Genomic DNA, 26,121 nt, shown 5'->3' on the forward strand with positions numbered 1-26,121 from the left:
TATGAAATACCGTGCTTGTCACTGCTGTTATAACATTCTACCTGACTGCTGTGGTAAACCGTTAGGAAACTAAAATGGAATCACCTTTGTCCTTCTTAGAGTAGTGGGGAAATATCAGATCAGCCACATGCATTTCACGTTGGCAGAATCATCCAAATTCAACAAGTGTCCCCTTCCCTTGCAAACAGAAGTGACCTTGTCATATCTTCTGTAATGATTTTGTAGCAAACTCAGTCTCTGTAAGGCACTTCCCCTTTCCCAGAAACGGATCCCAACAAGCCAGTCCTCGAGCTTACTGATGTCCTAACATACCTTCGTAGTCTAGCACGTGTCTAGATTGTAGTAGAGAAGTAACGCGGGCTTTCCCCTGCTTCCCAGCGAACTGATCCAGTTCATCACAAGTGGGCCTGTTATTGCCATGGAGATCTTAAGAGATGACGCGATCTGTGAGTGGAAAAGGTTGCTTGGACCCGCAAACTCTGGGCTATCGCGGACAGATGCCCCCGGAAGCATCCGAGCCCTCTTTGGGACAGATGGTGTGAGAAATGCAGCTCACGGCCCTGATACTTTTGCATCTGCTGCCAGAGTAAGTTGGTTTTGAGAAATATTTTCCTTCTGTTTTGTTTGGGAATTTTTTTTGTGTGTGTCAAAGTAAAATGTTTCTCCTGCTGAGGACTTTGGGAGGTTTTGAACAGCTAATGTAGTAGTGGGAAACACCTGGTGACGGTTTTCTAGGATCAAATAGGGATTCAAAGCCACACCCCCTTTTAAAGTTAGTCCTGTTGGTTGCTGTTGTCAAGTGCCGTTTTCTCAAAATCTGACATTTGTTGCCACCTATCTTTCTGTAAAAGATTAAATTGCTGAGGCTCGTGTTTGTGACTTAATTTAGCTAAGAATACTAGTTTATGGATCTATAGTAGATATTCCAAAGTGAGGTTTCATTTGAGTATCTGTTTGTAATCCAGTTCAGGCGGTGATGTAAGCTAAGTAGGTGACCAGACCTAGAATATGCAGCATACGTGAAGAAGCAAGAACCCAAGGTCTTGGGCCGGCAAGGTAGCTCAGGCACTTGTAGCAAAGCCAGAAGTTCTGCTGTGTTACCTGGGACCCATATGATGGAAGGAGAGAAATTTATTCCCATAAATTGTTCTCTAGCTCATGCACATACACACGGCAATACACATAGACATACAGACATGTAATAAAAATTTCAAACAAAAAGAAAGAAAGAAATGTAGGTCTTAACAAAAAATTAAGAATTCTTCTGTGAGAAGCCTGGATGTGAGTATTTGTAATAGCTTGTTTGTAATAGTTCATGTTAGCAATATCATAGGCACCCAGCAGATGGACGAATGAACAAGCCACCATGTAGCCATCCATGGACCCTGACTTGTAAAAAAGAAAAAAGGGAAAAGAATGTACCACAGAGGGCTGGTGAGATGGCTCTGCGGTTAAGAGCGCAGACTGCTCTTCCAAAGGCCCTGAGTTCAAATCCCAGCAGCCCCATGGTGGCTCACAACCATCCGTAAAGAAAACTGATGCCCTCTTCTGGAGTGTCTGAAGACAGCTACAGTGTACTCATATTAAATAAAAAAAAAAAAAAAAAAAAAGAATGTATCACAGGAAGGAAATCTCAGAATACTTTTGTTGAGTGAAAGAAGCTAGAAAAATAGCATATATTGTATGAATCTATTTATATAAAATTATAGAAATTAATTTATAGTGACAGTAGGTTAATAGTCAATAATAATCATTAATTTTAAGTATTCTGCTGACTGACTCAAATATATACAGTATTTGAAGTAAATTCTCCTCCTCCTGCTTGCTTATGTTTTTAAAAATATTTATGCATAAAAGTAGAAGGGAGGCCATTAAAGAAGAGGATGGGGAAGGACAGAGGGAAAAGTAAGAGTAATGTGGGATTGGTAAAGTCACAGTGCATGTGGACTTCTATGAAAATGTCTCCATGAAGTCTGTTGTCCTCTATAATCAATGTATTCTAACAAAATATAAAATGTGTTAGGATAGCATATTAATATATCTGTTATCTTTTGATTTTTTTTTTTTTACTTGTAAATTTGAATCAAGGTCTCACTATGTAACCATAGTTGCCTGGGAACTTGTTCTTTCGGCCAAGGGCACTTGTACTAGCCTCTTGCCTCTTCTGCCTCTGGAATGGCAGGTTTGATCTTTCAAGTATAAATTCAGTGAAAAGAAAATACATCCTCAGAGGCAGGTTTTGTTCTCGGTGTTTGGAAGCTAGTAAGCTCTGCAGGTTGGTTCTTTCTTCGAATTTATAACGTGGTAGATGACAAGTCCTTGAATAGTCCCAGCTGTGAGGGATACGTGGTGCTGATGGGGGCATCAGGAAAGCTCTGTGGAGATGAGCATATTCTGAGAGTCCTGTTCTCACTGGCAGATGCTGGAGCATGGAACAGAGGGTTTTCCGGAGCATGGAACTGAGGGTTTAGCGGAGAACACCGTGGAAAGAATAATGCTAAAAGCTTAGGGCAGCATTTAAGTCATTAGAAGAACTGAGTAATGTGAACGTCTTTGTGGTTCATTCAGATTGCTGACTTGTTGGTATAATGAGCCATGGGCAAAGCAAATAACCACTGTGTGAGTCATGCCATAATATATTGCTCATTTTGGTGTATAATAGAACAATTGTAAGTTATGATTAGATAAGACTCCTAAGCATCAATGTTCTTGTAAGGATATCCTTGTTTTAATTTTATTTTATTCGTAATGCTGAAGTGGAGCTAAGTTACTCAGTCTTTGTAAATTCACATTTAGAAAACTTGAAGCAAAGACTTTCTGTCATGAAACTTTTAAGTGTAATTGTGTATCTCCAGAAATAGTCTACAAGTTTCAGGTAAGAGATCATCTGTGTCAAGTTCTTTTCCTCATCTTCCCCATCTTTAGGAAATGGAATTGTTTTTTCCTTCAAGTGGAGGCTGTGGGCCAGCGAACACTGCTAAATTTACCAATTGCACCTGTTGCATCATTAAGCCTCATGCTATCAGTGAAGGTAAGTGCCGTGTTGTAGATGTTTTATAATGGAATAGCTTATTTTGCTAATGTTTGTCTTCTTACTGTGTTTTACATGATCAAGTCAAAGTATACTTTAATATTTCAGGTTTTTTTTTCTTTGACGGCACATGACTCAAGGCTATATTTAAGGGAAATCTGTCTAGATGTCTGTCTTTATTTTGGTATCTGTGTGTTTGGTATCTGTACCTTGGGCTCCTGCTCACAGGCATGTTCTTCTTGCTATAAACAGATCTTGCTTCTGTGCTTTGAATCTTCTGTCTTTCCAACCACATAACTGAGGTTCACTCTCTTCTCTTAGGCAGCATCCCCAGTGCTTTACTTAAAGCACTGTGTGTACGGCTGGAGATATAACTCACCAGTTAAGTGTCATTATTGTTTTTTGCAGAGGACCTGGGTTTGGTTCCCAGCACCCACACAGTGGCTCACAACTAGCCACAACTCCAGTCCCAGGGGATCTGATGCCCTCCTCTGACCTGAGGGAAAAAGCATATATGTTTATTACATCTAGAGCGTATCTTTACTGAGAGAATTGGAGATACTGCCTCTAGTCCTCTGTATCTGAAACAGTTCTTTGATGGACATGAATATCTGTCTATATATCTACCTACCTCTCTCTATCTGTATCCACATTCATAGGCGTATGTGGATATGCACACGTATACACTGGGTCAGTAAAAGTTCACCCCTTGCTTTTATCTCTTTTTCCATCTATTTGTTTGAGTCAGTTGTGTGCATCTCCATCTGATACTCCAAGTTGTTTTGGAAAAATACGAATAATTAAAAAAATATTCCTTGGAAAATGGAATATACTGAGTAGCATACACATTAGGGTGGAGTTTTTAATGTGTTCTAAGCATACATATAGTAGAAAAACTTGAAAATTGTAATACATATTTGTACATGAGGCAATAAAAGTTTACCTAAACCGGGCACAGTGGTACACACTTAGAATCTTAGCATCTAGAAGTCTGAGACAGGACAATGGTGCTTTTTAAGCCATCCTGAGCTACATAGTGAGTTTGAGGCCAGACTGGACGATATATATAGGAAGACCTTGTTGCAAAAAATAAAAGCTGCTTTCTATCAGAATTGCTATTGTTAATAGTTTGGTATGTTTCCTTCTGCATTTGTGTGTGTGTGTGTGTGTGTATGCATATATGATACAGATGAGTGCAGTGTAGCTGAGATGTGTATCTATATTCTGTTGCTGTCATTTAATTTTTGTGAGCATTTCTGACCTACTTTGAGGGTTCATGAGTATTTTAATGATTAATTGAATATTTCATAACAATCATATGTATGATATTTGGGTTATTTCTGTTTTTTTTTTAATTAAAAATAAGTTTCTCCTTCTTTTGTGCTCTTCTTCTGTTGGTTTGCCTTGTCCAACTTTGATGAGATGGGTTTTGTTTTATCCTATTACTTTGTGATGTTTTGTTGTTATATCTTAGAAGCCCATTCTTTTCTTTCTTTTTAATTAATTTTTATTTATTTACATTCCAGCCATTTCCCCCAGCTCCCCCTCCCCCACAGTTCCTCATCCCATTCCTCCTCCTCCCTGTCTCGGAGAGGATGCACACACACACACACACACACACACACACCAGGTGTTCCCCTTCCCTTAGCCTCAAGTTTCTGGAGGATTAGGCACCTTTTCTCCCACTGAGGCCAGATTAGGCAGTCCTTGGCTATATGTGTGCTGGGGCCTGGAACCAACCCATGTGTGCTGCTTGGTTGGTGGCTCAGTCTCTAGGATCTCCCAGGGGTCCAGGTTTGTTGAGACTGCTGGTCTTCCTTTGGGGGTCATCCTTCCCTTCAGCTACTTCCCCTAATTCCTCACAGGGGTCCCCAACTTCAGTCCAATGGTTGGCTGTAAGTATCTGCATCTGTCTCAGTCAGCTGCTGGTAGAGCCTCTCAGAAGACACCATGCCAGGCTCTTATCTGTAAACACATCATAGCATCAGAAATAGTGTCAGGCCTTGGTGTTCCCGCCCTCACCCCACCCCTTCCATGAGATGGATCCCAGGTAGGACCAGTCACTGGACAGCCTTTCCTTCAGTCTCTTCTCCATTTTTAGCCCTGCAGTTCTTTTAGATGGGAACAATTCTGGGTCAGAAATTTTGACAGTGGTTTGGTAACCCACACTTGGGACTCTATCTACTGGAAGTGGACTCTTTGAGTTCCCTCTCCCAGCTGTTGGGCATTTTGACTGAGGTCACCCTAATTGAGTCCTGAGATTCTCTCATCTCCCAGGTCTCTGGGACTTTCTACAGGGTGCCTCCCCCGACCCCCCACATCCTACCCCTAGAAGTTATGTATTTCTATTCATTCTCCTGGCCCTCTGGGCTTCTCTTCTCTTCACCAACCCCCATACCTGATCCTGGTCCCCTTTTTCTCTCACCCTCCCCTCTCCCACCCAGGTCCCTTGCTCCCTCTGCCTTCTGTGATTATTTTGTTCCCCCTTCTAAGTGTGATTGAAGCATCCTCACTTGGGCACTCCTGTTTGTTTAGCTTATTTGGGTCTGTGAGTTGTATGCTGGGTATTCTGTATTTTTGGCTAATATCCACTTATCAGTGAGTACATACCATGCATGTCCTTTTGGGTCTGGGTTACCTCACTCAGGATGATATTTTCTAGTTTTACTCATTTGCCTTACAAATTTCATGAAGTCATTGTGTTTAATAGCTGAGTAGTACTCCATTGTATAAATGTACCAAAATTTCTGTATACATTCTTCTGTGGAGGGACATCTGGGTTGTTTCCAGCTTCTGGCTATTATAAATAAGACTGCTATGAACATAATGGGCCAGGTGTCCTTGTTATACATTGGAACATCTTTTGGGTATATGCCCAGTAGTGGTATAGCTGAGTCTTCAGGTAGAATTATTTTCAATTTTTTGAGGAACCTCCAGATTGATTTCCAGAGTAGTTATATCAGTTTGCAATCCCACCAGCAGTGGAGGAGTGTTCCTCTACCTCTACATCCTAACTAGCATGTGCTGCCACTTGAGTTTTTGATCTTAGTTGTTCTGATTGGTGTAGGGTGGACTCTCAGGGTCATTTTGATTTGCATTTCCCTGATGACTAAGGATATTAAACATTTCTAATTTACATTTTCTCAGTACATGGTTGGTAAATTTTCATAGGAAATGATAGCAATGTAGATGGCAAACAACCTTTGTGTTAATAATGAAATATAGTCTAAATTTTCATATCAAATTATTACTATATTCCTGTGTTCCCTGTAAACTGCTGGTTAATGTTATACTTATTTTTCTTGCCCAGGGGTATATGTATAGGTATATATGCATACAAACATATATGTAATATAACACATATATCCCCAAGGCTGTTTTTATGTATATCTATGATGTACATATGTATGCAAGTACATGTACATAATTATTTTTTTTTAACCTGGGAGTGGTAGGTATGTATCTTAATCATGGTTTTATTCCTGTGAAGAGATACCATGACCAAAGCAACTCTTACAAAGGCAAACATTTAATTGAGGCTGGCTTACAGTTTCAGAGATTTAGTCTATTATCATAGCAAGAAGAATGGCAGTATGCAGGCAGACATGGTACTGGAGGAGCCGAGAGTTCTACAGCTTGATCTGAAGGCGTCCAAAAGGAGACTATGTCTTCTGCAAGCAGTCAGAAGACTCTCTTTCACAGTGGGTGGAGCTTGAGCCCTTGGAACTCTCAAAACCCACCTACACAGTGACATACTTCCTCCAACAAGGCCACACCTCCTAATAGTGCTTCTTCCCATGGGCCAAGCAATTTCAAACCACCACAGTATGTATGTATGAATTCTATATAAACTCCTATTTTTATAGATTTTTACATATGCTATACATGTACAAACATAACACCTGTTTGAATGAGAGGAAACAAATACGTAAATTGCTAAGCATCAGCATCTTAAATGTTTTATTCAGTTAAATATTTATGTGATTTAATTCTGAGGTCCACATAGGGCCTTCCACTTGCAAGGCAGGCACTTTGAACTAAATCCTCATCTCCTGTTTTAATTTTTTATAAAGAAAAAAATGTGAGGTTAAATAAAATAAAGCAAGATTAGAATAAATATTAGCTTTAGAATAAATATTAGCTATGTGACTTGTCACATAGATAAATATAAATGATATCTAATAAAAATACATAAATTAATGATGTCAAAATGTTCAGTTTTATTACACACATATATAATATTTTACTTATATACATTTAAATAATCTACTTTTCAAGCTTAAAAACATTAAGATATAAAATTAAGAAAAAAATTATAAACTCTTCTCAGGTGCCAACATGAACATTTTACAGTTTTAAAACCTTTTTTCTCTTATCGCTAAGCTTGAATTACACAGAGACTTTGTGATCATTTTGAAATTTATGATCAGTCCAATTCACTGTGGCAATAATGAAATTTGAAGGTTGAAGTCTTATGTCAAATTCTTGTAGCATTATTTTTTTTACAGTTATCTCTTTCTGTAATAATCCATATGCTGCTATGTTTGATTTTACCCATGGTTACTCTAGGCAGAGACTTAAGGTTTAAAGGTGAGTTACTCGTTAGAGAAGGACTGAAAAGGAATAGGTGACATGCTGACTTCCTCCGGAATTCCCTGGTACCTGATCCCCAAGCTCTGGCTGCAGGAGGTTTCCTGCCAGATAACCTGTAAGGAAGAGTGCAGCCTTGATGCGGTCCTCTTAGACTGGGCCTGCGGGGTGGCCATTGGAAAATACTGCCTTGGATGGGTTCTTCTCTCTCAGAGATGGAGCCTGTGCAGAGTTCACTCTGTCACACAGTGGATTGGATCACAGCTCTGTCTTTTGTGTATACAGTGTTTGATAAGTAAGTTGTTTGCTCAGTTGGAGGGAGCTTGTGAAAGAAACAGTGCCTGTTTGAGTGGTGTATTGTTGGGATAAATGACTGGGGCAGTTCCTGGTGTGCAACAATGAAGCCATTTACTGACTTGCATCCTTATCTTTCATGGTAAGAATTTCTGGGCATAAATAGTAGTCATGTGTATGTAGGCAGTGTTAATTCTTAGTCCTACATTTAATCTATGAGGTTACAGTAATTTCTCCTCTTCTGAGAGGGCTAGGGAAAGGAGAAACTTCTGTTGGGTTTTTTTATTTTTTGTTTTTGTTTTGTTTTGTTTTTTACATTGTGAGGAGAAAAGTGTGTTTGAGGTTTTATGTGTTTTTTTTTTTTATCTAGATTGAAATACGTTTTCATCTCAGAGCTCAGAACTGAAAAGAAAGTAAAAACCAGGTGAATGTTTGGTTTTAGATTTTTTATTTTTAATTTCAAAATCATGTTTATATTTTCTCAGTATTATTTATATGTAGTTAATTTAATTCTGTCAATAAAATGAATAGTCATAAAATACAGGGATGTTAGAAAAAAGTCATAACTGTATAACATAATTACACAGATGAATATAACCTACAAATCATATATAATTTCATAGTATACATAATTGAAAGGCATCAAAATGAAATTTATGTTTCAGATATAATTTTTATGTTTATATAGGCTTAAATCATTTCAGTCAGTTCTCTAAAGGTTAACTGTAAATAGAGATATAGGTAGATAATTTTATTCTGAAATCTGATTATGTTCCTTGAATACTGTTCTGTTGATTACTATCCATATATATTGGGTCAATTATTTCGCCTTTTTGTATCCTGTTTACGTATTTATAAAATGATAATCATGCTATACCTTTTGGGTGGCCAGGGATTAAACTCTGGATGTTATGAGAGGTGCTTACGACCACGCCTAACACTTGATAAGTGCTGTGTGTTTCAGACATTGTCACTATTGTGGTGAGTATTGTTTTACCACCAACACCACGGCTAATACCATGCATGAGCCTAATTTCCCACCACAGTTGAACTTTTCCCTAGTGAAAGAGTAGTTTAAAGTGCTAGCAAAACCCTCCATCCACAGGGGAACAAAAGTAAGATTCCTATCATTGTTTAAGGAAAAAGGGGACTTTAATTTTTTTTTCTTAAAATCTGTGTCTAAATTAAATTCATAAAGTGGGATTGTTTCTTTAAAGGAACTAATTTAGCAGCTACTTTCTTTTATTTATTCTTTAACAGTTTGTATCATTCATACCATGTAGCCTGAGGGTACCATGTTTACCCTTAACTCCCCACTTCCACTGCCCCTAGATATCTCCCAACCTACCCCTTTCCCACTCCCATGCCCTCTCCTTCCTTCCTTCCTTCCTTCCTTCCTTCCTTCCTTCCTTCCTTCCTTCCTTCCTTCCTTTCCGATTCTCCTTCTGCCCTCTTTCCCTCTTTCTCTCCCTCTCTCTCTTTCTCCCCCTCCCCCATCCACTGAATCCAGTTAGTGATGCCTACCGGAATATTGACTGTCCTTGTGTGGATGACCACAACTACAATGAGTTCATTCGAGTCACAGCCCTGTCACAGCCGTGTTGGGTCCAGATGACAGCTTTTCACAATTCTCCCCATCTTTCATTGCATACATTCTTTCCACCCTTTCTTTTTGAGGTCCCTTGAGTGTGAATGGGAAGGTTGATACAGATGTCCCAATTAAGGTTAGAAACTCACAAGTCACTGATTCTCACTGCTTTGACCAGTTTTGAGTTTGCATACACTGCTGCCCACTGAGGATGCTTCTCTGGCCAAGGTGGAGAGCAGCACAAACCTATGGGTATAAACATGAACTTAGAAGGCAGATTGGCACCGTGTCCAATAGCAGAACAACAGTATTGGTTCCCCTTTAGGGCCCATGACCAACTAGCCGTGGCTTTCTGCTTTCTGGTTGCCTGTTATGGTGCTAGGCAGAAGGAGGTAACTGGGCTGGAAATACCGATTTTGCACATGGAATGACCAAACAATTTCACTTTTTAAAATATTAAGACTTCTTAATTAAGACTAAAGATTTCTGCGGCTGGTGAGATTGCTCAGTGGTTAAGAGCACCAACTGCTCTTCTGAAGATCCTGAGTTCAAATCCCAGCAACCACATGGTGGTTCACAACCATCCGTAACGAGAGCTGACTCCCTCTTCTGGAGTATCTGAAGACAGGTAGAGTGTACTTACATATAATAAATAAATAAATCTTAAAAAAAAAAGACTAAAGATTTCTTAGAACATTTCCAATCTTATAACAGATTCATGCATGAGACCTGTTTTATTACATAGATCATAATATAGTTCACTTTGAATATTGCTTCTTTAGTCAAATCAGGGTGTTTTAAGCTTTGTCTCAACCTTGATGTTTATGTATTCTATGATTATTTGGAGTTGTATCAGAATTCCTAATAAAAAACCCTATAGTGTAGCTGGGCGCGGTGGTGAGGCACACCTTTAATCCCAGCACTTGGGAGGCAGAGGCACCTGAGTTCGAGACCAGCCTGGTCTACAGAGTGAGTTCCAGGATAGCCAGGGCTACACAGAGAAACCCTGTCTCAAAACAAACAAACAAACAAACAAAAAACCAAACCCAAAAAACCCTATAGTCTGTATTTTATGTTGTTTGGGTTGAGAATATTTCAAAGCAATCTTAGTAGTTTTGACATAAATGTAAGTAAACACGGTTGAGTTTTCTTTGTTTAACCAACTGTAGAGCATTTATTAGGACATTGACAGTTTTAACTTGGGTGCTAGAATTGGCTCTGACGGTGCCTGACTGACACAGGTCTGGTAGCAGGAACATCTTATCACGTCTAAATCTAAATCTGGGTTTTCTTAAGAGCTTCTTTTAGTGTTTTAGTATTAACATGGAGACTAATTTTGATGCCTTGTAGACCAAGAGCCCTGCAAGACACATTTTGTCTAGTCAGCCTCCTAATTTGGGGCTGATTGCATTATTAGTTAGGCTCCCAGCCTTTTAAATTAAATTTCCTTCCTGGCATTCAACTTCTGGGAAGCTGTAGAGGAGGTGTGAACATTATTTGTGTAGAAAGATTTAGTTGAAGCATTCTTAACTTTGTTGAAACAATGACAAAAAGATTTGGGCCAGGCTGACTTAGGTCAGATTTGCAGTTCTGTGCTCTGTGTGAGTTAAACAGATGGCGTTTCTATCAAATGTACCCACAAGTACATTAAGCTACATGCAACACAATGCTATACTTTTAATATTCTCTGAATTTTAAAGTTTTGGAACTTTTTAAATTTGATTTTAAAATATTTCATATGCACCTACCATATTTACAGCCTTTAGATTAGCTTATTGGCCATGGTGGTTTGTAGGCTTTAGAGCTGTGTAGAGCTGTCTGTTAGTTGCTTTCTCCCTTGGTAGCTTAAGTAGCACCTTTGGATACTTTGAGAACCAGTCCTCAAGAAGGAGGCTTCCAGGTCAGTTCTAGTTCTATTCCTCCAAGTGCTGTCTGAAGTATGTGGTATCTTCAACACTAGGGTCTTACCTTCAAGTTCTGGGAGGCAGCCATGGTAAACGGTAATAGCTTATATTGTTTTGGAGTTTCTTGGATTGTGATCAATAATTTGAAGGGAGGTTTCCAAATACTTAATATTTTTAATAGGTTTAAACTTAATAGGTTTTGTTAGAGAGTCTATGGCTCTTTAGGGGAGGATCATCATCCCATTTAAACTCTCTCTCTCTCTCTCTCTCTCTCTCTCACTCTCTCACTCTCTCTCTCTCTCAGTGTGTGTGTGTGTGTGTGTGTGTGTGCGAGCACACGTGTGCACATGCATGTGCAAAGTACCTATGCCCATCTGTCTTCCTCTCTAGAACTTTCTCTCCCCGTCTGCCCCTCTGGTCTTTTTTACTTTCCTGGTTTCTGCCATTACTCCAGGTTGTATAGTCACATCTAAAGATTCAGAGCTAGGATTCACAGATGAGAGGAATGTGCAGTGTTTGTCTTTCTAAGCCTGGATCACAACTCGGTAAAATAGTTTCCAGCTCCATATTTCTTTCAGTTTCATGTTTTACCTGCAAATTTCATGATTTTATTTTTCATTATAATCAAATAGTATTCCATAGTGTTTATACACCACATTTTCATTAATCATTCATCCCTTGAAAGTATTTATGTTGTTTACATTTCCTAGCTGTTATTCTCTATAATGATGATGAGCACGGATGAGCAAGTCTCTGTGGGGTAAGATACCGAGTCCATGGGCACAGGCCCGCAAGTGATTCCGTTGGGACATGTGGTAGATTTACGGTTTAGCTTTTTGGGAATTCTCCACACGGATTTTCATCATGGCAGTGCCTGTTTTGCAAGCCCTGACATCCTTGCCAACACTTGTTGTCAGTTGTTTTCCTGATCTTAGCCATTCTGTCTGGGAAAAGATAAAAATCTCAAAACGGTTTTAGTTTGCATTTCTCCAATTAATGAGAATATTGAACACTTTTAAAGATGTTTCTTGGCTATTTTTGTTTTTTCTTTTTGAAAGATCTCTGTTCAGATCTCTGAGCTTTTCTTTTCTTCTTCTTTTTTTTAATTGGGTCATTTGTTTTCTTTACTATCTTTTAGTCCCTGTGCATTCTGGATATTATTCTGTTAGATGTGTAGCTGGCAGAGTTCTCTCCCAATCTGGGTTTCCTCTCCGCTTGGTTGATTATTTTCTTAGCTATACAGAAGGATTTGGGGTTGTGTATTTTTGTCTTTTGTCTGTTTCATCAGGTTCCATGTATGAGTTGTTGGCCTTAACTCCTAAGCAAATGGAATGCTTTTCAGGAAGTCCTTCCCTTCCCCACACCATTCACGTAGGCACTGCCTGCATCCTCTGGCACTTTGAAAGTTGTAAGTTTCACACTGAGGTCTTTGATCCACTTGGAGGTGGTTTCCGTGCAGGGTGATGTGTGTGGGTATGCTTTCCGTCCTCTAACTCATGGCCACCTGGGTCTCCTAGCAACTTTCAATGCACTTAGTGATTCCTTAATTAGGAAGCATCGCAGGAACTCTTCACCTCCTCTCATGCCAGTGAATTATAACTTTGAGAAAGGATAAGACTTAATGGCTCCGGGAGATTGTTGTACGTTACACTACAGAGTCCTTTAGGAATAGTGAACATTAGGAGCATGGATGAAGCTCAGGATGGAGTAGCTTGCCTGTGTGCACAAAGCCCCAGATTCAGTCCTCAGATGAGAGCATGCTTGCATATTCTGATCTTCTAAATCCTACTTGGATTGTGACCATACTATCAGGTATGGAATCTGAGAATCAGAAATGATTGGTACATCCCAAAAGTAGACCCATATCGTGCCACAGCACAGATTATTTGTACCATGAATATTCAAACCAAGGGATCAAAACTATAAATAGATAAATAATAATTGTGTAATAATTCATACGAATGATGATCTTAAAAGTGATATCTTAACTTGGTGAAAAATATTCACAGTTTATGACAAATTTTGGAAAAATTGATACTGGTATGTCTAATATAAAGATAAATGATGAGCTCGTTCATGGAAATTATAAACTAGGCCACCTTACTAAAATTTTCTAGTTAAATTAGAATAATAATATTTACATTTAAAATGTATTATCGTAGTCTAGCCTCAGTTGTCAACCGGATATAAACCTAGACATAAATAGGAAGAAAGGATCCCAACGGAAGAACTGTCTCTGAGGCCCGCTCAGTGCTCATGTCTGTGGGACAGATTCTTAATTGCTGCGTGTTGTATGAGTGCCCAGCCCACTGTGGGCAGTGCCATCCCTAGGCGGTTGGCCCTGGGCTGTGTAAGGAAGGGAGCTGAGCAAGCCAGGGAGCAAGGCAGTAAGCATCCTTCCTCCGTGGTCTCTGCTTTGCTCTTGCCCCAGCTTCCCTGGATGATGGTGTGTGTCCTGTAAGCCAAAATAATGCTTTTTCCTCCTCAAGATGCTTTTGGTTGTGGCATATATCACAACAACAAACAAACAAACACTGGGATATATTAATGTCACAAAAATAGAGATTTTTTCCTATTTCAAGAATTTCCTATTTCAAGAAATTATCTTCATGTTTTCAGTGACTCCTCTATATCTGTAGGTTCTGCATCTATGCATTACATCAGCTGTACCTGAAAAATTATTTACATACACAAAACTGCATCTGTACTGAGCACGTGGTGACTGTTTTGCCATTCTTTACCCGTTGCAGTATAACAATTACATAGGTAGCATTCCCACTGATGATGTGTCATAAATAATGTGGAGAAGGCTAAGCATTCCGAAAGATGAGTGTAAGTTATCTGTGAATACCATGCCGTTTTATATCAGGGGTCTGAGCATCTGCAGATTCTGGCATTCACAAGGTACCCCACAGTCAGTTCTCTTGGGCCACTGAGGAGCAGCTGTGTCCTTACTTAGACTGTTTCTGTTATTCTCCTTGCCCTTTCTGTAGGTTAGTCTTCTGGTCTACCTTTAGGCATCCCACACACCTGCTCTTCTTCCTTCATCCTGCCTCTCCACCCTCTTCCAGCACACCCTGTGCATTTTCTTCTCTTTCTCCCCAACCTTAACATGTAATTTCCTCAGAGTGTGGTCCCAGCTGGCATTCCCTCTTGTACTCCGTGCTCATTTTCATAGCTCTCAGCACAGTTTGCTACTCTATAGCATGTATGTATGTAAATGTCACTCATTGTATGTACTGCATGATGGTTGTTGGCCAATGATCATTCTACGTCTCTCCCACAAAATAGAACTTTTATTATGGGGACAGTTTTATATTTGTTATTATAATTGAAGACTGTATGCTATTTAGGAATTTCTTTTAGTATGCAAATATCATTAGAGAATATATGGCTTCTAGAATAACTGGGCTTTAAAATTATTAATATCTTTTGTTAATTTATTGTGGAGTTAAGAAATGTTTCTACTGATTGTATGTTTGAGGAAAGAACAAAACGTGCCTACGGTAGTTTACACACTTGGTATCCAGCCTCTTGTTTTGGGAGGCTGTGGGAGGTGAGATGTGACAGGCAGAAGAAGGTTACAGGGGTGAGTCTCTAACCTCTGATTCTGGCCAGAGTTTCTGTCTGCCCCTGAGATGAGGAAAGCTACAAGCTCCCACACCAATACTGGAATATCATCTGTCATGTTCCACACTCGCTCCCCATGAAACTAAGACCCCAAATGAATCCTTCCTGGAAATTGTTTCTGGGCAAATGTTTGCCCAGAATACTTATTATTGTTCTGTGTGATTTCTTTTCTTTTAACTGCTTTTTTTTTTGTGTACTTGAGTCATCATTATGTATGACTATTGTTAATTATTAATTATATAATTATTAATTGCTAGTTATATAGCATCTCACTTTATTCTCATGTTCTTTGTTTTTGAACTTATGGGTGTTCATATCTTTTTTCATATGTATTCAATATAAATGACTTTGGTGTTTTTAAATTAAATTAGCTAGATCTAGTAGTCTTACAGTATTTGAATTTAATTTATTAATATTTATTCCAATTAATGATCTATTTGAATTCATTTCCTCAAAGTTTATTTTTCCACTTATTCTTCTTGGCTTTCTGAAAGTCTTGCTCTCTACCACATACATAGACAGTCTTTGATTGGTTCTAGAGTCATAGATCAGGAATTTAAAAACAATACATGGGGCCTGAAGAGACGGTCCAGCAGAAAGAGCCTGTACTGCGTTTCCAGAGTCCAGCATGCATGTTGGGTGGTTCACACCTGCCTGCAGCTCCACCCAGAGGGATCTCACATCTCTGGCTTCTGCAAGGCCTTGCACTCACATGCACTCCGTACCCAAAGATACACACAAATACACATAATTTTTTAGGGGAAAGCAATAAACAGCACTTTGTCCATATTGGGCTGCCTGCCTGGTTTTGTGAATGCACTGTTTTGTAGGAGGTCAGCCATAGCTATTCAGTTCTGCTTTGTCCATGGCTGTTGTTAGGTTATACAGCAGAAGAAACTGTAACATACACCATGTGATGGAAGGAGTTATAAATATTAATTACTATCTGTCTTCCATAGAACCTTCCTTTCCCAGAAGTTATGTACTTTAATCTGTTATACCAAATTTTAGCATGTATACTTAACTCTAAGTTTTATTTATGAACTTAAACTTATTCACTCCAGACTTTGACTGAAATAGAAATTAGGATACTTTAAACAGCTGCTGAAATCTCCCATTGTTGTGAGAATGTTAACTTGTGTATTTTTAATTTTTATTTTTAAATCAACTTTATTGATTTAACTTACATAACACAAAATGCATACATTCTAAGTTTAAAGTTCTGGTAATATATTTGTTGTCTTGAACTCCCCCAAATCAAGAAGTTCTTAGCTTATGAACTTGGTTTTGCTCAGTGCGTCCCTTCTGGAGACTTTCAGAGGATGTGTGCGTGGTTTTAGCCCATTATTCAGTTGCTCAGTTGATTGGAACTGCCCACAGCTGAAGGACTGAGCAGATTCATTCTGTGCTCAATTATCTGCCTTCACAATCATCCTTCCTATTAAAGACAAAGAAATGGAAAGTCACGGTGTCTGCTATCGTTTGAAGTCAGAGGTACTCTAACACCTGACTAGAGAGGAAAGTGAAATCTGTTGCTAGGCAGCAGTCAAAGCACCTAGCAACTGCAATGGCTTAGACCTGAGGAACCTTAGGGTCCCTTCAGAGCCTGTGATGCATATTGCACACAGATCTGTTCTCATCTGAATGAGAAGAAACTAGGAGTCTAGAAAGCAGCAGGGAAGAGCGTTTGTGGCATCTTGCCTTGGTTTGTAGTGTCTACTACTTTGAGTCACTGTTACCTCTCAGAGGCTTGGCCGTGAACTGCGTGATCTTGGAAATAGTCCCTGACCTCCTTAAATCCCAACTTTTCCCATCTCTTTAGTAGAGGCGATAGAATCTACTTCCTGCCTATTTTAAAATAAGTGACATCCTTAGTACTGTTTGTAACTGTAGTAAAATGTTAGCTACTAATAGTAATTATAGAGGCCATCCCATATATTTAGAAACCCAAATATATTTTGAAACCCACATTGGTAGTATTTTAACTGTGGATTTCTCTACAACAAACCACCCTCCGACTTAGTGTTTTAAATATGATTAGTTGATGCTCACAAGTGTGTGTACAAGTGTTAGTTATTGTACAAGTGCCAGTTGAGAATCCCTCCGCAGTGTACCTGAAGGCCTTAAGCTCCATTCAGTCCTCTGGGAGCGATGCAGAGCTGGCCATGTACAGCTGTCTGTCACCCTCCAGGCTCTCCACACGGCCCCTCCCTGACTGAAGCTCAGGATGAGGCTTCCGCTCTCGACCCCCACACGGGGTTGGGGTGCACTGTGCAGCTGGTGTGGCTTCATTCATCATGATGTTTCACTGTTCAGTTTTTCTGTGTCTCTGAGCTGTCCTGTCACCCTTTTGTGGATTTCTTGGGTTCTTTCTCCCTTTTAGGTATGTGGCACTTCTTCAGTGGGTCAGCATTTAGTCCACCATCTTGCTTAATAGTTTTATTTGATCTAAAATGTAAATTTTCTGACTGAGTCTAATGCTTAAATAAGATTCCACTTAGAATTCATCTAGTTCAGAGCACTCTAAAGAACTCTAAGGTAGTGAAGGGATGGCATCCGTCTATACCAAAACCTCCAGGACTGATTTCAGGTCTACCAGAGTCATCTGACCCACTTCGTCCCAGTTTGCTCAGGTTGTTGCCAGCCTTCCTTGCCACCAACCAGCCATGCTGCCACAAGGACCATAGAGACAGCTCTGGTGAAGTAACTGGAGTGAAAAGCTCGCTCCCTATTCTCACACAGAGGCCACCTATGTGTGCTAAGTGTCAGGACAGAGATGTAGACTTGGCAGTGGCTTAGAAATGAAGAATTCATAAGAGGCATCAAGGGCTTTGATCCATGGGTTTTGTTTTTTGTTTTTTGGAGTATGAAAAAGATGTGCAGGCGTGCGGGATGCAGAGCTGGCTCTCGGCTCACACAGAGTTACTTCCGGTGACTACACTCCTTTAGCATTTTCTATAAACATTAAGTCCTCCCATCGTTTCCCATGTCTTCTGGGAGCCCGGGCTTTCCGGAGGCTTGTCAGTCAGTAAGCCTGTTCTTTACATGTTCTGCTCCTTCCTCATAAGAACCTGTTGTAACTACACATCAGAATTTGCACACTTTCATCTTCCACAGGGCATGCACCATTCCTTCGTCTTCTGATAGCAGACGGTGCTTTCTTATTTTCCCATTTTACAATCATTTCTTAATAAACTAAATAATAAAATGTCATATGCGGCAGGTCCCCGGATCCCACCTCCCTAGGGCCTGCCCCAGCTCCTTGATGGGAGAGGTAGGGAGGAAGTAGGCTGCAGAACAGAGCACTGTTGGGAGGGAGGGAGGTCTGTGTTCCTCACTGTGTGGTTACACAGGCACTGGTGCTCAGGGCTAGGAGAAGATCGGGAACCAGGCAGTGCCCAGATAAACATGTCTGCTGCAAGGTCTTTGAGGTCGATTTTCCTTCAGTCTTATGTCAGGGGCACCTTAGGTGTCATCAGCTCTAAAATGGTTGAAGATATTCCGTCTACTAGATGATCAGCCCACTAACAGACTAGCCTGGGAAACCAGCGTGGGAGATGGCCCTCTTTCGTTGGAGACCTATGTAACCATTGGCATTAATTCTCTTCTAGAAGGTTCTTCATATACCTAGAACTGAACTGCTGAACAACTGACTAGTCAAGCACATATGTCAGATGGCTTCTCAGTGTCTGAGTGGTGACCCTTGAATCTTAAAACACAGTAAAGTGTGAGAGAAGGGACTTACTGGAGTTTCTTTTACAAACGTTTACCAGACCAAAAATACTTGAGTGTCCTGGGGATCCAGCTCAGTCAGCAAGGTCTTTGTGTTACTGAGGGCCTGAGCCGGGACCCCCAGCACCCACATTAAAATACAAAACAACAACCAAAATTCACAATGGCAGAGCACTCATCTCTAACCCCAGTGTTGGGGTGAGGGACAAAGACAGGAATTCCCCAAGTTTGCTGGCTAGCCTTAGCCAATTTGAGTTTCCAGATTCAGTAAGAGACCCTGTCTCAAAAAATAAGATGAGAGGGCTAAGGAGATGGCTTAGTGGTTAGGGGCACTTGTCTTTACAAAGGCCCTGGGTTTGATTCCCAGCATCCGCATGGTGGCTCACAACTGTCTGCAACTCTAGTTCTAAGGGATCCAGTGACCTCTTCTGCCCTTCACAGGCACCAGGCATGTATGTGTTACACAGATGTATGCACTTGCAATCAAAATACTGAGTAGGACAAATTCCCAGGGGAAATGGCGATATTGCCCACTGTGAAGTTTTCAGTTTAGTTGTTCTCAAACTGAGTGTTCACAGAGACAGCTCAGACACCTCCAATGCATGTCTCAGCCCTACTCTAGAGCTACTGAACAAGCTCAGAAGGTGCTAACCCGGCTGAGAAGTCCAAGGTTAAGGCCTGTGAACAGGCATGGTCCACAGGCTCAAGTGCTTGTAGGGTTCAGCAAAGTTGGAAGAGCACTGTCTATCAGTAGTGGCATCATCATTCCACCCCCAGCTCCAGGATTCTTCTATGTTTGCTTGGTTTGTTTGTTTTAATTGATTTTGTGTGTGTGTGTGTGTGTGTGTGTGTGTGTGTGTGAATGTCACTTCTTATCTCTCTGCCCTTCTTATTCACTCTTCACCCTTGCAAGCCCCACCCCTAAAAATAATAGAAACAAAACAACAATGGCGACAAAATAAAAGTGTAGAAAACATCTCATCATCAAAGCTGTAGCATGTCCCATAGTATTTCCCTCTGTCCACATATCTTCACTTGGAAATGTTCACTGCAATGAGTCATTGGTATGGTCTGAGGCCTCTGGCTTCTGCCACACCATTGGTGCTGGATCTGGGACTCCTCCCAGTTATCCTGTTGTTTTCCTCATGTGTCATGGCAAATCTTCTGCTTTGGAATTGCATGACTGGTCCTCTCATGCTCTCCAACAGTTCACAGATGGTGTAGAATTTGGGGTGGGCCAACTCAGATCCCTGGATCTGGGCCTAGAAGTATGTTAGAGAGCTGATCAAGCTCTCCAGCACTGCCCCAGCTAGCCCACCCAATGTTGCCACCAGCAGGGGCAAGGTCAGCTCTCCTGCTCTCCTGCTCTTTGTGAGGGACCACAAAAGAGCAGGAGAGCAGGATAAAAGTTTTACTCTGCCCAGTCGAGGTACCAGAACCACTCTCCCAGTTGATGCACTTGTGGCCCCTAGTGAATCCTGATTCTTGATTGTCTTAGGGTTTTATTGCTGTGAAGAGACACCATGACCATGACAACTCTTAAAAATGAAAACATTTAATTGGAGCTGGCTTACAGTTCAGAGGTTTAGTCTATTATCATCATGGCAGGGAAACATGGTGGCACGGATATAGACAGGGTGACAGAGAGGTAGTCAAGAGTTCTACATCTAGATCCACAGAGCAGCAGGAAGAGACAGTGAGCCACTAGGCCTGGCTTCAGCTTTTGAAACCTCAAAGCTCACCCCTGCAGAGACATACTTCCTCCAACAAGGCCACACCTCCAATAATGCCCCTCCCTATGAGTCTGTGGGGGCCATTTTCCTTGAGACTACCACACTGATATTCAGAAGTTTGTGTGGTTCCTCCCATATTGACTTTTGGACTTGACTGTGACTTTCTTTAGCACTTACCTTCCTAAGGCACGCTGCAGTCACAGGCTTGCTGAGCATTGGACTTTGTCTTGGAGTGCTCCAGTTAGAAACCAGTGGCGTGACTAAGAAGCTCTGATGAACACTATCTGGAATCTTGCCTTCAAGACAAGCTATAGCTTTCAGAAGCGTCAGTCTAATTCTACGATTTGCTGACAAGCCCCAGAAATGCAGATCCCAAGCTGCTCATCCCAGACAGTGCCATGTATAACGAAAGTCTTGCCTCCAGCGCCGGGAGCTGACTTCGTTCACTGAGAATGACTCTGAGCCTGAGGTCTCTGGAGCCAAGTGCCTATTGTAGGCTTCACTGATGGAGAGGTGAAGAACTCGGGGAACCTCCGGGGGTGGAGGGTGCTTGTCATCTGTATCACAGCCCTCCACGATGATTAATGCCCAGGAGTTTGTGCAGCCCTCAGTCCTGTGGTTGCATTCCTCACATTAGGACACTTGGGAGCAACCCCCTGCCTCACAGTCACCTCAGGGGCTACAAATTGGTTGACTCAGAAGGCTGGGGCAGTCAGTCCAGCACAGGGACTGAAAAGCTAACTGTGACCAGCAGAGGCCGCTGCTAAGCAACTAGCAAAGTGAAGGCCTTTGGGGATGTCAGTCACCAGTACAGTTCAGCACAGAGCAGCAGAAAGCACAGGAAGATAGTGTGCACTCCTTTCTGGTCTTTTTGTTGTACTTTTAGGAACATTTTACTATTTTACTATTTACTATATTTTATACTGTCTTCTATCCATCTTTTTTAGTCATCTCCATAATCTCCATGCCCTTGTCTAATTTTGTTTTTTCTTTATTGAGCAATCTCTATCAACTTTTTTTTTGTCTCCTTATCTACCTTTAGTAGTATTTTGACTGTATCTTTCAGATTTTTTTTTTTTTTTGTTTTTGTTTTTGTTTTTCGAGACAGGGTTTCTCTGTGTAGCCCTGGCTGTCCTGGAACTCAGTCTGTAGACCAGGCTGGCCTCGAACTCAGAAATCCGCCTGCCTCTGCCTCCCGAGTGCTGGGATTAAAGGTGTGCACCACCACGCCCGGCTCATTCTGATTTTTAAAAAAGCTTGTATATGTTTTTGGTTTATTTCCTTCTTATACTTATCTGTTAGTTATGCATTTTCTCATGAAATCTTTTTGTTTTTCTCTGCTCCAGTCTTCTTGCTCTTTGCTCTTGCCTTCTTTACATTCTTCTCCATTCCTTTTCTTTAGCTTGTCTTTTCTTATTGTTCTTTCCCATCTCCTTGCCCCTTCATTTACCTTAACTATCAATAAAAAATAACAATGAATAGGTGGTAAAGCATACAGGATTGAGCCTTCCAAAGCCAAGCAGTCACCTCCGAAGGGGGAATGCTAACTGTTGAAGAGACCTGGAACAAGAGCTCCCGCTTGGGATGTCGCTGGTGGTTAGCTCCAAAACTATTTATTAAACTTCACATGGATGCCATACCCTGTACCATAGGTTTATTTTTATTTACAACTCATATATGGAAATTAAGTAAAGCATAAAATGTATGTTACACACACACACACACACACGAGTATGCTTGTGTATGGGTTGAACATTTTAGAAGAACATGGGAGAAATGAACACAGCAATGAATGCCTTTATTAAGAACTGAAATTCTAAAGTAGGGGAAATTTTACTTTTATGATATCCAACTTTATTTTCATTTTATGTGTTTCATCATTTCCAAAGTGAAGAATAAAGAGTAGGAGAAATTAAGACAAAACTAATTGCACATTTATGGTTTCCCTTGGTTGGGTAGGTTGAGTTGTGGACATAGGAAGGCTGTGACTTTTTCGTGGTTCTCCTACCTCAGACTCTCAAGAATCTGAGACCACAGGCCTGCACCAATCTGTCCCATAAGACCTTGCTTTTCTATTAAGTTTCCAGGTCATGCTCACACTACTGAATGCTGGCACCATACTTTGAGGAGCCTCAGCATCAAAGCTATCTCATTATCAGCATGCTGGGGACTAGCGGGAAAGTGGTCTGTACCAGTGAACATAATACACACTGCACAGGCGAGGGCAAGAATTTGATTTAGAACACACTGCACAGGCGAAGGCAAGAATTGTTTATTTGATTTATAGCCAAGGATATGTCTATTTTGAAGCCTGTTGTATAAGTGGCAATGTGTCTTCCTGAAGCTATGCCAGAGCAATTTGAACCAGCAGAAGAAGCAATGTTCTTGAAATATGGTATCTAGATTTGCAGGTCTCCTTAGCTGTGACTTTGGATAGCTAAAATAGACAAAACTGTGTAGTCCTTTAAAAAGTATAAGCAAAGCCAGATAGCCTTGAGAAGCTTCTAAAATGTGTTTCTTGAAAAGGTGACAAACAACAGAACTAATTTTAGATCAGGGAAAATATTTATTTTGTCCATATATGGAGAAATGTTTACATGGCTTAGAGTTAGCTTTTCAGCCTTTTTGTGGTGTTTGGCTCTAAAAGAAACAAATTTCTACCAGTGTATTTTCACATATATAGCATCCTTGTGATTGGGCGCCATCTTTAAGTGGGAGTTGCTCTTCTAGTCCCAAAGGAGTTCACCTCTCAAATGAGGAGGAACCTCCCCTGCAGGGAGCTGGAGGTCCCTGTGGTGCAGAGCCTGCTTTGTAGGTTTCTGGCTTTTCCTGGTCTCTTACATTGTTTTCTATTCTTAATCTTTTCAGTCTTAAGCCTGTTATCTTATTGCAACCAGGCTAGGCTAGCTGTTCCTTATGTCCTTTGCTATGTTAAACCTATTCTGTCTTCACGGTAAGGATTGGTATTTGATTGCTCTTCCCTGGGAGTCCTAGCTGCTGTCCACCTGTTCTGTCCACGCTTTGTTGGTATGGAGTCTGCCCTTACTGTTTTCTATGCCCGCAGTTACAGTTGGATCGGTTTTAATGAGTGGTCACTACATTCTGGGTAGATCTGTAAAGCTCTTATTGGTTCCTCCTTCCATTGTCTTGCAGTGAGTTCTGAGTAATCCTTATTAGACAGTTGGTAAGGGAAATGCACATTTTAGATCTAGATATGTGCTGTAAGTAGAGGGTCACTAATAATAGTGGTTAAGTCAGGTCTGTTTTGTAAGCCTACTTGCTTAACAACTAAGTTGAATTTTATGGTCGGGTAATGGATCAATATGAGGCCCTAAGTGCCTTTCTTAGTTCTTAATTTAATAGTTAAACTGAATCTAAACTATTGTATGTTACTAAATTAATGCAATTATACTAAATTTATTGCTTATTTTTGGAATAGTAGCATACACCAGAACAAGTCAGCTGTATTTTAGATCCTAAGTGTTCTCTCAATACTCATATGTTAATGACATACTTCATGGTCACCTTGGAAGGTGAGACCTGGTGAGGGGTTTGAGATCATCAAGGGTGTGTCCCTGAGGTGGACAAGGGGACAGAGCCCTTCTTTTCTCTTGCTTCCTAGCCATGTGGTGAATGCTTTGCTCTGTTAGGCATGTCTGCTGTGCTAGGTAGTCTAATCGCAGACCTAAAAGCAACATATCATGGAATGAAACGTGCCAAACTGAGAGCCAAAACAATTTTTTTGTCAGTTGAGTTTTCAGCTATCTGTTGAGTGGTAAGGGCAGCTGGCCGAGACACAAGCAGACCAGTCTGTGGTCTTCCGAAACATTTCCCCGTGAGAGTTCCCACTGATGTAGAATTGCTTCATAATTACTCTATAGAGAAGACAAATATTTCCACATAGTTTTATACGCAGGGTTATTTGTTATGTATGTTTGCTTGGATTAGCATTACATTTCTTCTGTTGAATATAGCAATTCTTGTGATTTCTTTTGTGCTTTATTGCAAGTAAATCTTAAGTGCTCATAATCTTCACCTTTGATTTATGTGTTTTTAAAAACACACTATTATTTTTTTAGTTATCATGTCTTTTATTTTACTAGATATAAATTTTAAAGGCAATAAAATGTCTCTAATGTGGTTTAGATTAATATTAGTATTTAGCATATTATCTACATATCCATTTTGTTAGTTTAAATACTCTTGGCTGTATCAAGATTAAATGTTCCTTAACAAATCCTAAATGAATATAATATAAATATTTTTGTAGAGATTTTTCACTATTTTCCTATCTCTTATAGTTTCTTTTATAAAGATTCTATGTGTATCTTTGTCTTGATGACCTAATCACTCTCACAGGATATCTCTTCTAATCCTCTACTTGATTATAGCCAAAAATTAACAATGTATGCGCCTCCATTTGCTAATACATCCCATTAGCTTAGGTCTCAACATAGAACATTCAGTCCATGGGACTACTATGAGTATTGTCTGAAGGGGTATGTGACTAGTACATACAACACGTGTGAGAGGAGAACCGCCGGGTCCATGTAGAGGTCTCAGTGTACACGTGTTGTGAGAAGTGGCTACAAAGGCCATTTTCCCTCATGTCCCTGCGTGGCTGCTGCTGAGCTGGCTGAAGTCAGCTCCCCTCTGTTGGATTGCTTTTGCCTAAGGTGTGGGGCTGTGTGTCCAGTGCTTTTATTGTTCCACTGACGTGCATGAATGCAGCTGCTCTGCCCACACTCACCATCTTGATGACAGTTTTGAGTAGAATGAGTCTTCCCACTTGACACAATGTCATTCTATGTCCCAGATTGGCCTTGAACTTCTCCTGAATCCCAGGCTGGCCTTGGCCTTGCAGTTCCTCTTCTCACACTTCGGTCTCACAGATGCTGGGATTTAGGTGTGCGCCACCATGCCTGGCTCCACTTCATTCCTTCCTGAAGCTGTTTTAGCTGTTCTCATTTTTGTTGTATTTCCATGTAGTTCTAGAATGGTTGTATCTTTATTTGTATAAAATTCTACTAAGAATTTGGTAGAGATTGTGCCAACTTAAAGATAATTATAACTTGTTAATGTACATCTCAAATCCTACCACTTTGTTGAAACCAGTTATTACTTCTGTGACTTAGTTGTAGATTAACATTTCTAATATAGAAATCTTGGTTCGATTTTTTTTTTCCTTTCTGATCCAAATGCCTCTCACTTTTTTCTTGCTTCAGTACATTGTCTTAACCTCTGACAACACATCAAGATGAAGGAGTTTTCTACCCTTCTTCTTTTTCTGAATTTATATTCTTAAGGGTATTGCACATTTTTTTAAAAAATTCTTTTCTGCATCATTGATATGACCATGTGTTCTTTTTCATAGCTTATTAGCATTACAACATTAATTGACTTTTAAATAGTGAATAAGGCTTGTGTCCCTGAAATAGTTCCTACTTGTTATGTAATTATTCTCATATGTTGATGAATTTTTTAGCCTTTCTTCCCCCAGATGGGGTTTCTTTGTGTAACAGATACCTGGCACAGATGGGAACAAATTCAGAGATACACACACACACACACACACACACACACACAGAGAGAGAGAGAGAGAGAGAGAGAGAGAGAGGC

The 26,121-nt window shown here is 40.4% G+C and overlaps 1 protein-coding gene across 6 annotated transcripts in view; it reads left to right on the plus strand.

The window, feature by feature from the left end:
* Nme7 (NME/NM23 family member 7) overlaps nt 1-26,121 on the plus strand; it is a 134,414-nt gene that overhangs the window by 43,592 nt on the left and 64,701 nt on the right. For all 6 annotated transcript variants that reach the window (XM_029483015.2, XM_021157201.3, XM_021157206.3 and 3 more), the window contains 2 exons: nt 379-586; nt 2,926-3,031. In XM_029483015.2, the coding sequence (XP_029338875.1) occupies nt 379-586; nt 2,926-3,031 (314 nt within the window). The remainder of the gene's footprint in view (nt 1-378; nt 587-2,925; nt 3,032-26,121) is intronic.

This window comes from Mus caroli, unplaced genomic scaffold (assembly GCF_978045245.1).
Source record: "Mus caroli unplaced genomic scaffold, Mus_caroli_1 scaffold_1, whole genome shotgun sequence".
In the NCBI taxonomy this organism is placed as follows: domain Eukaryota; kingdom Metazoa; phylum Chordata; class Mammalia; order Rodentia; family Muridae; genus Mus; species Mus caroli.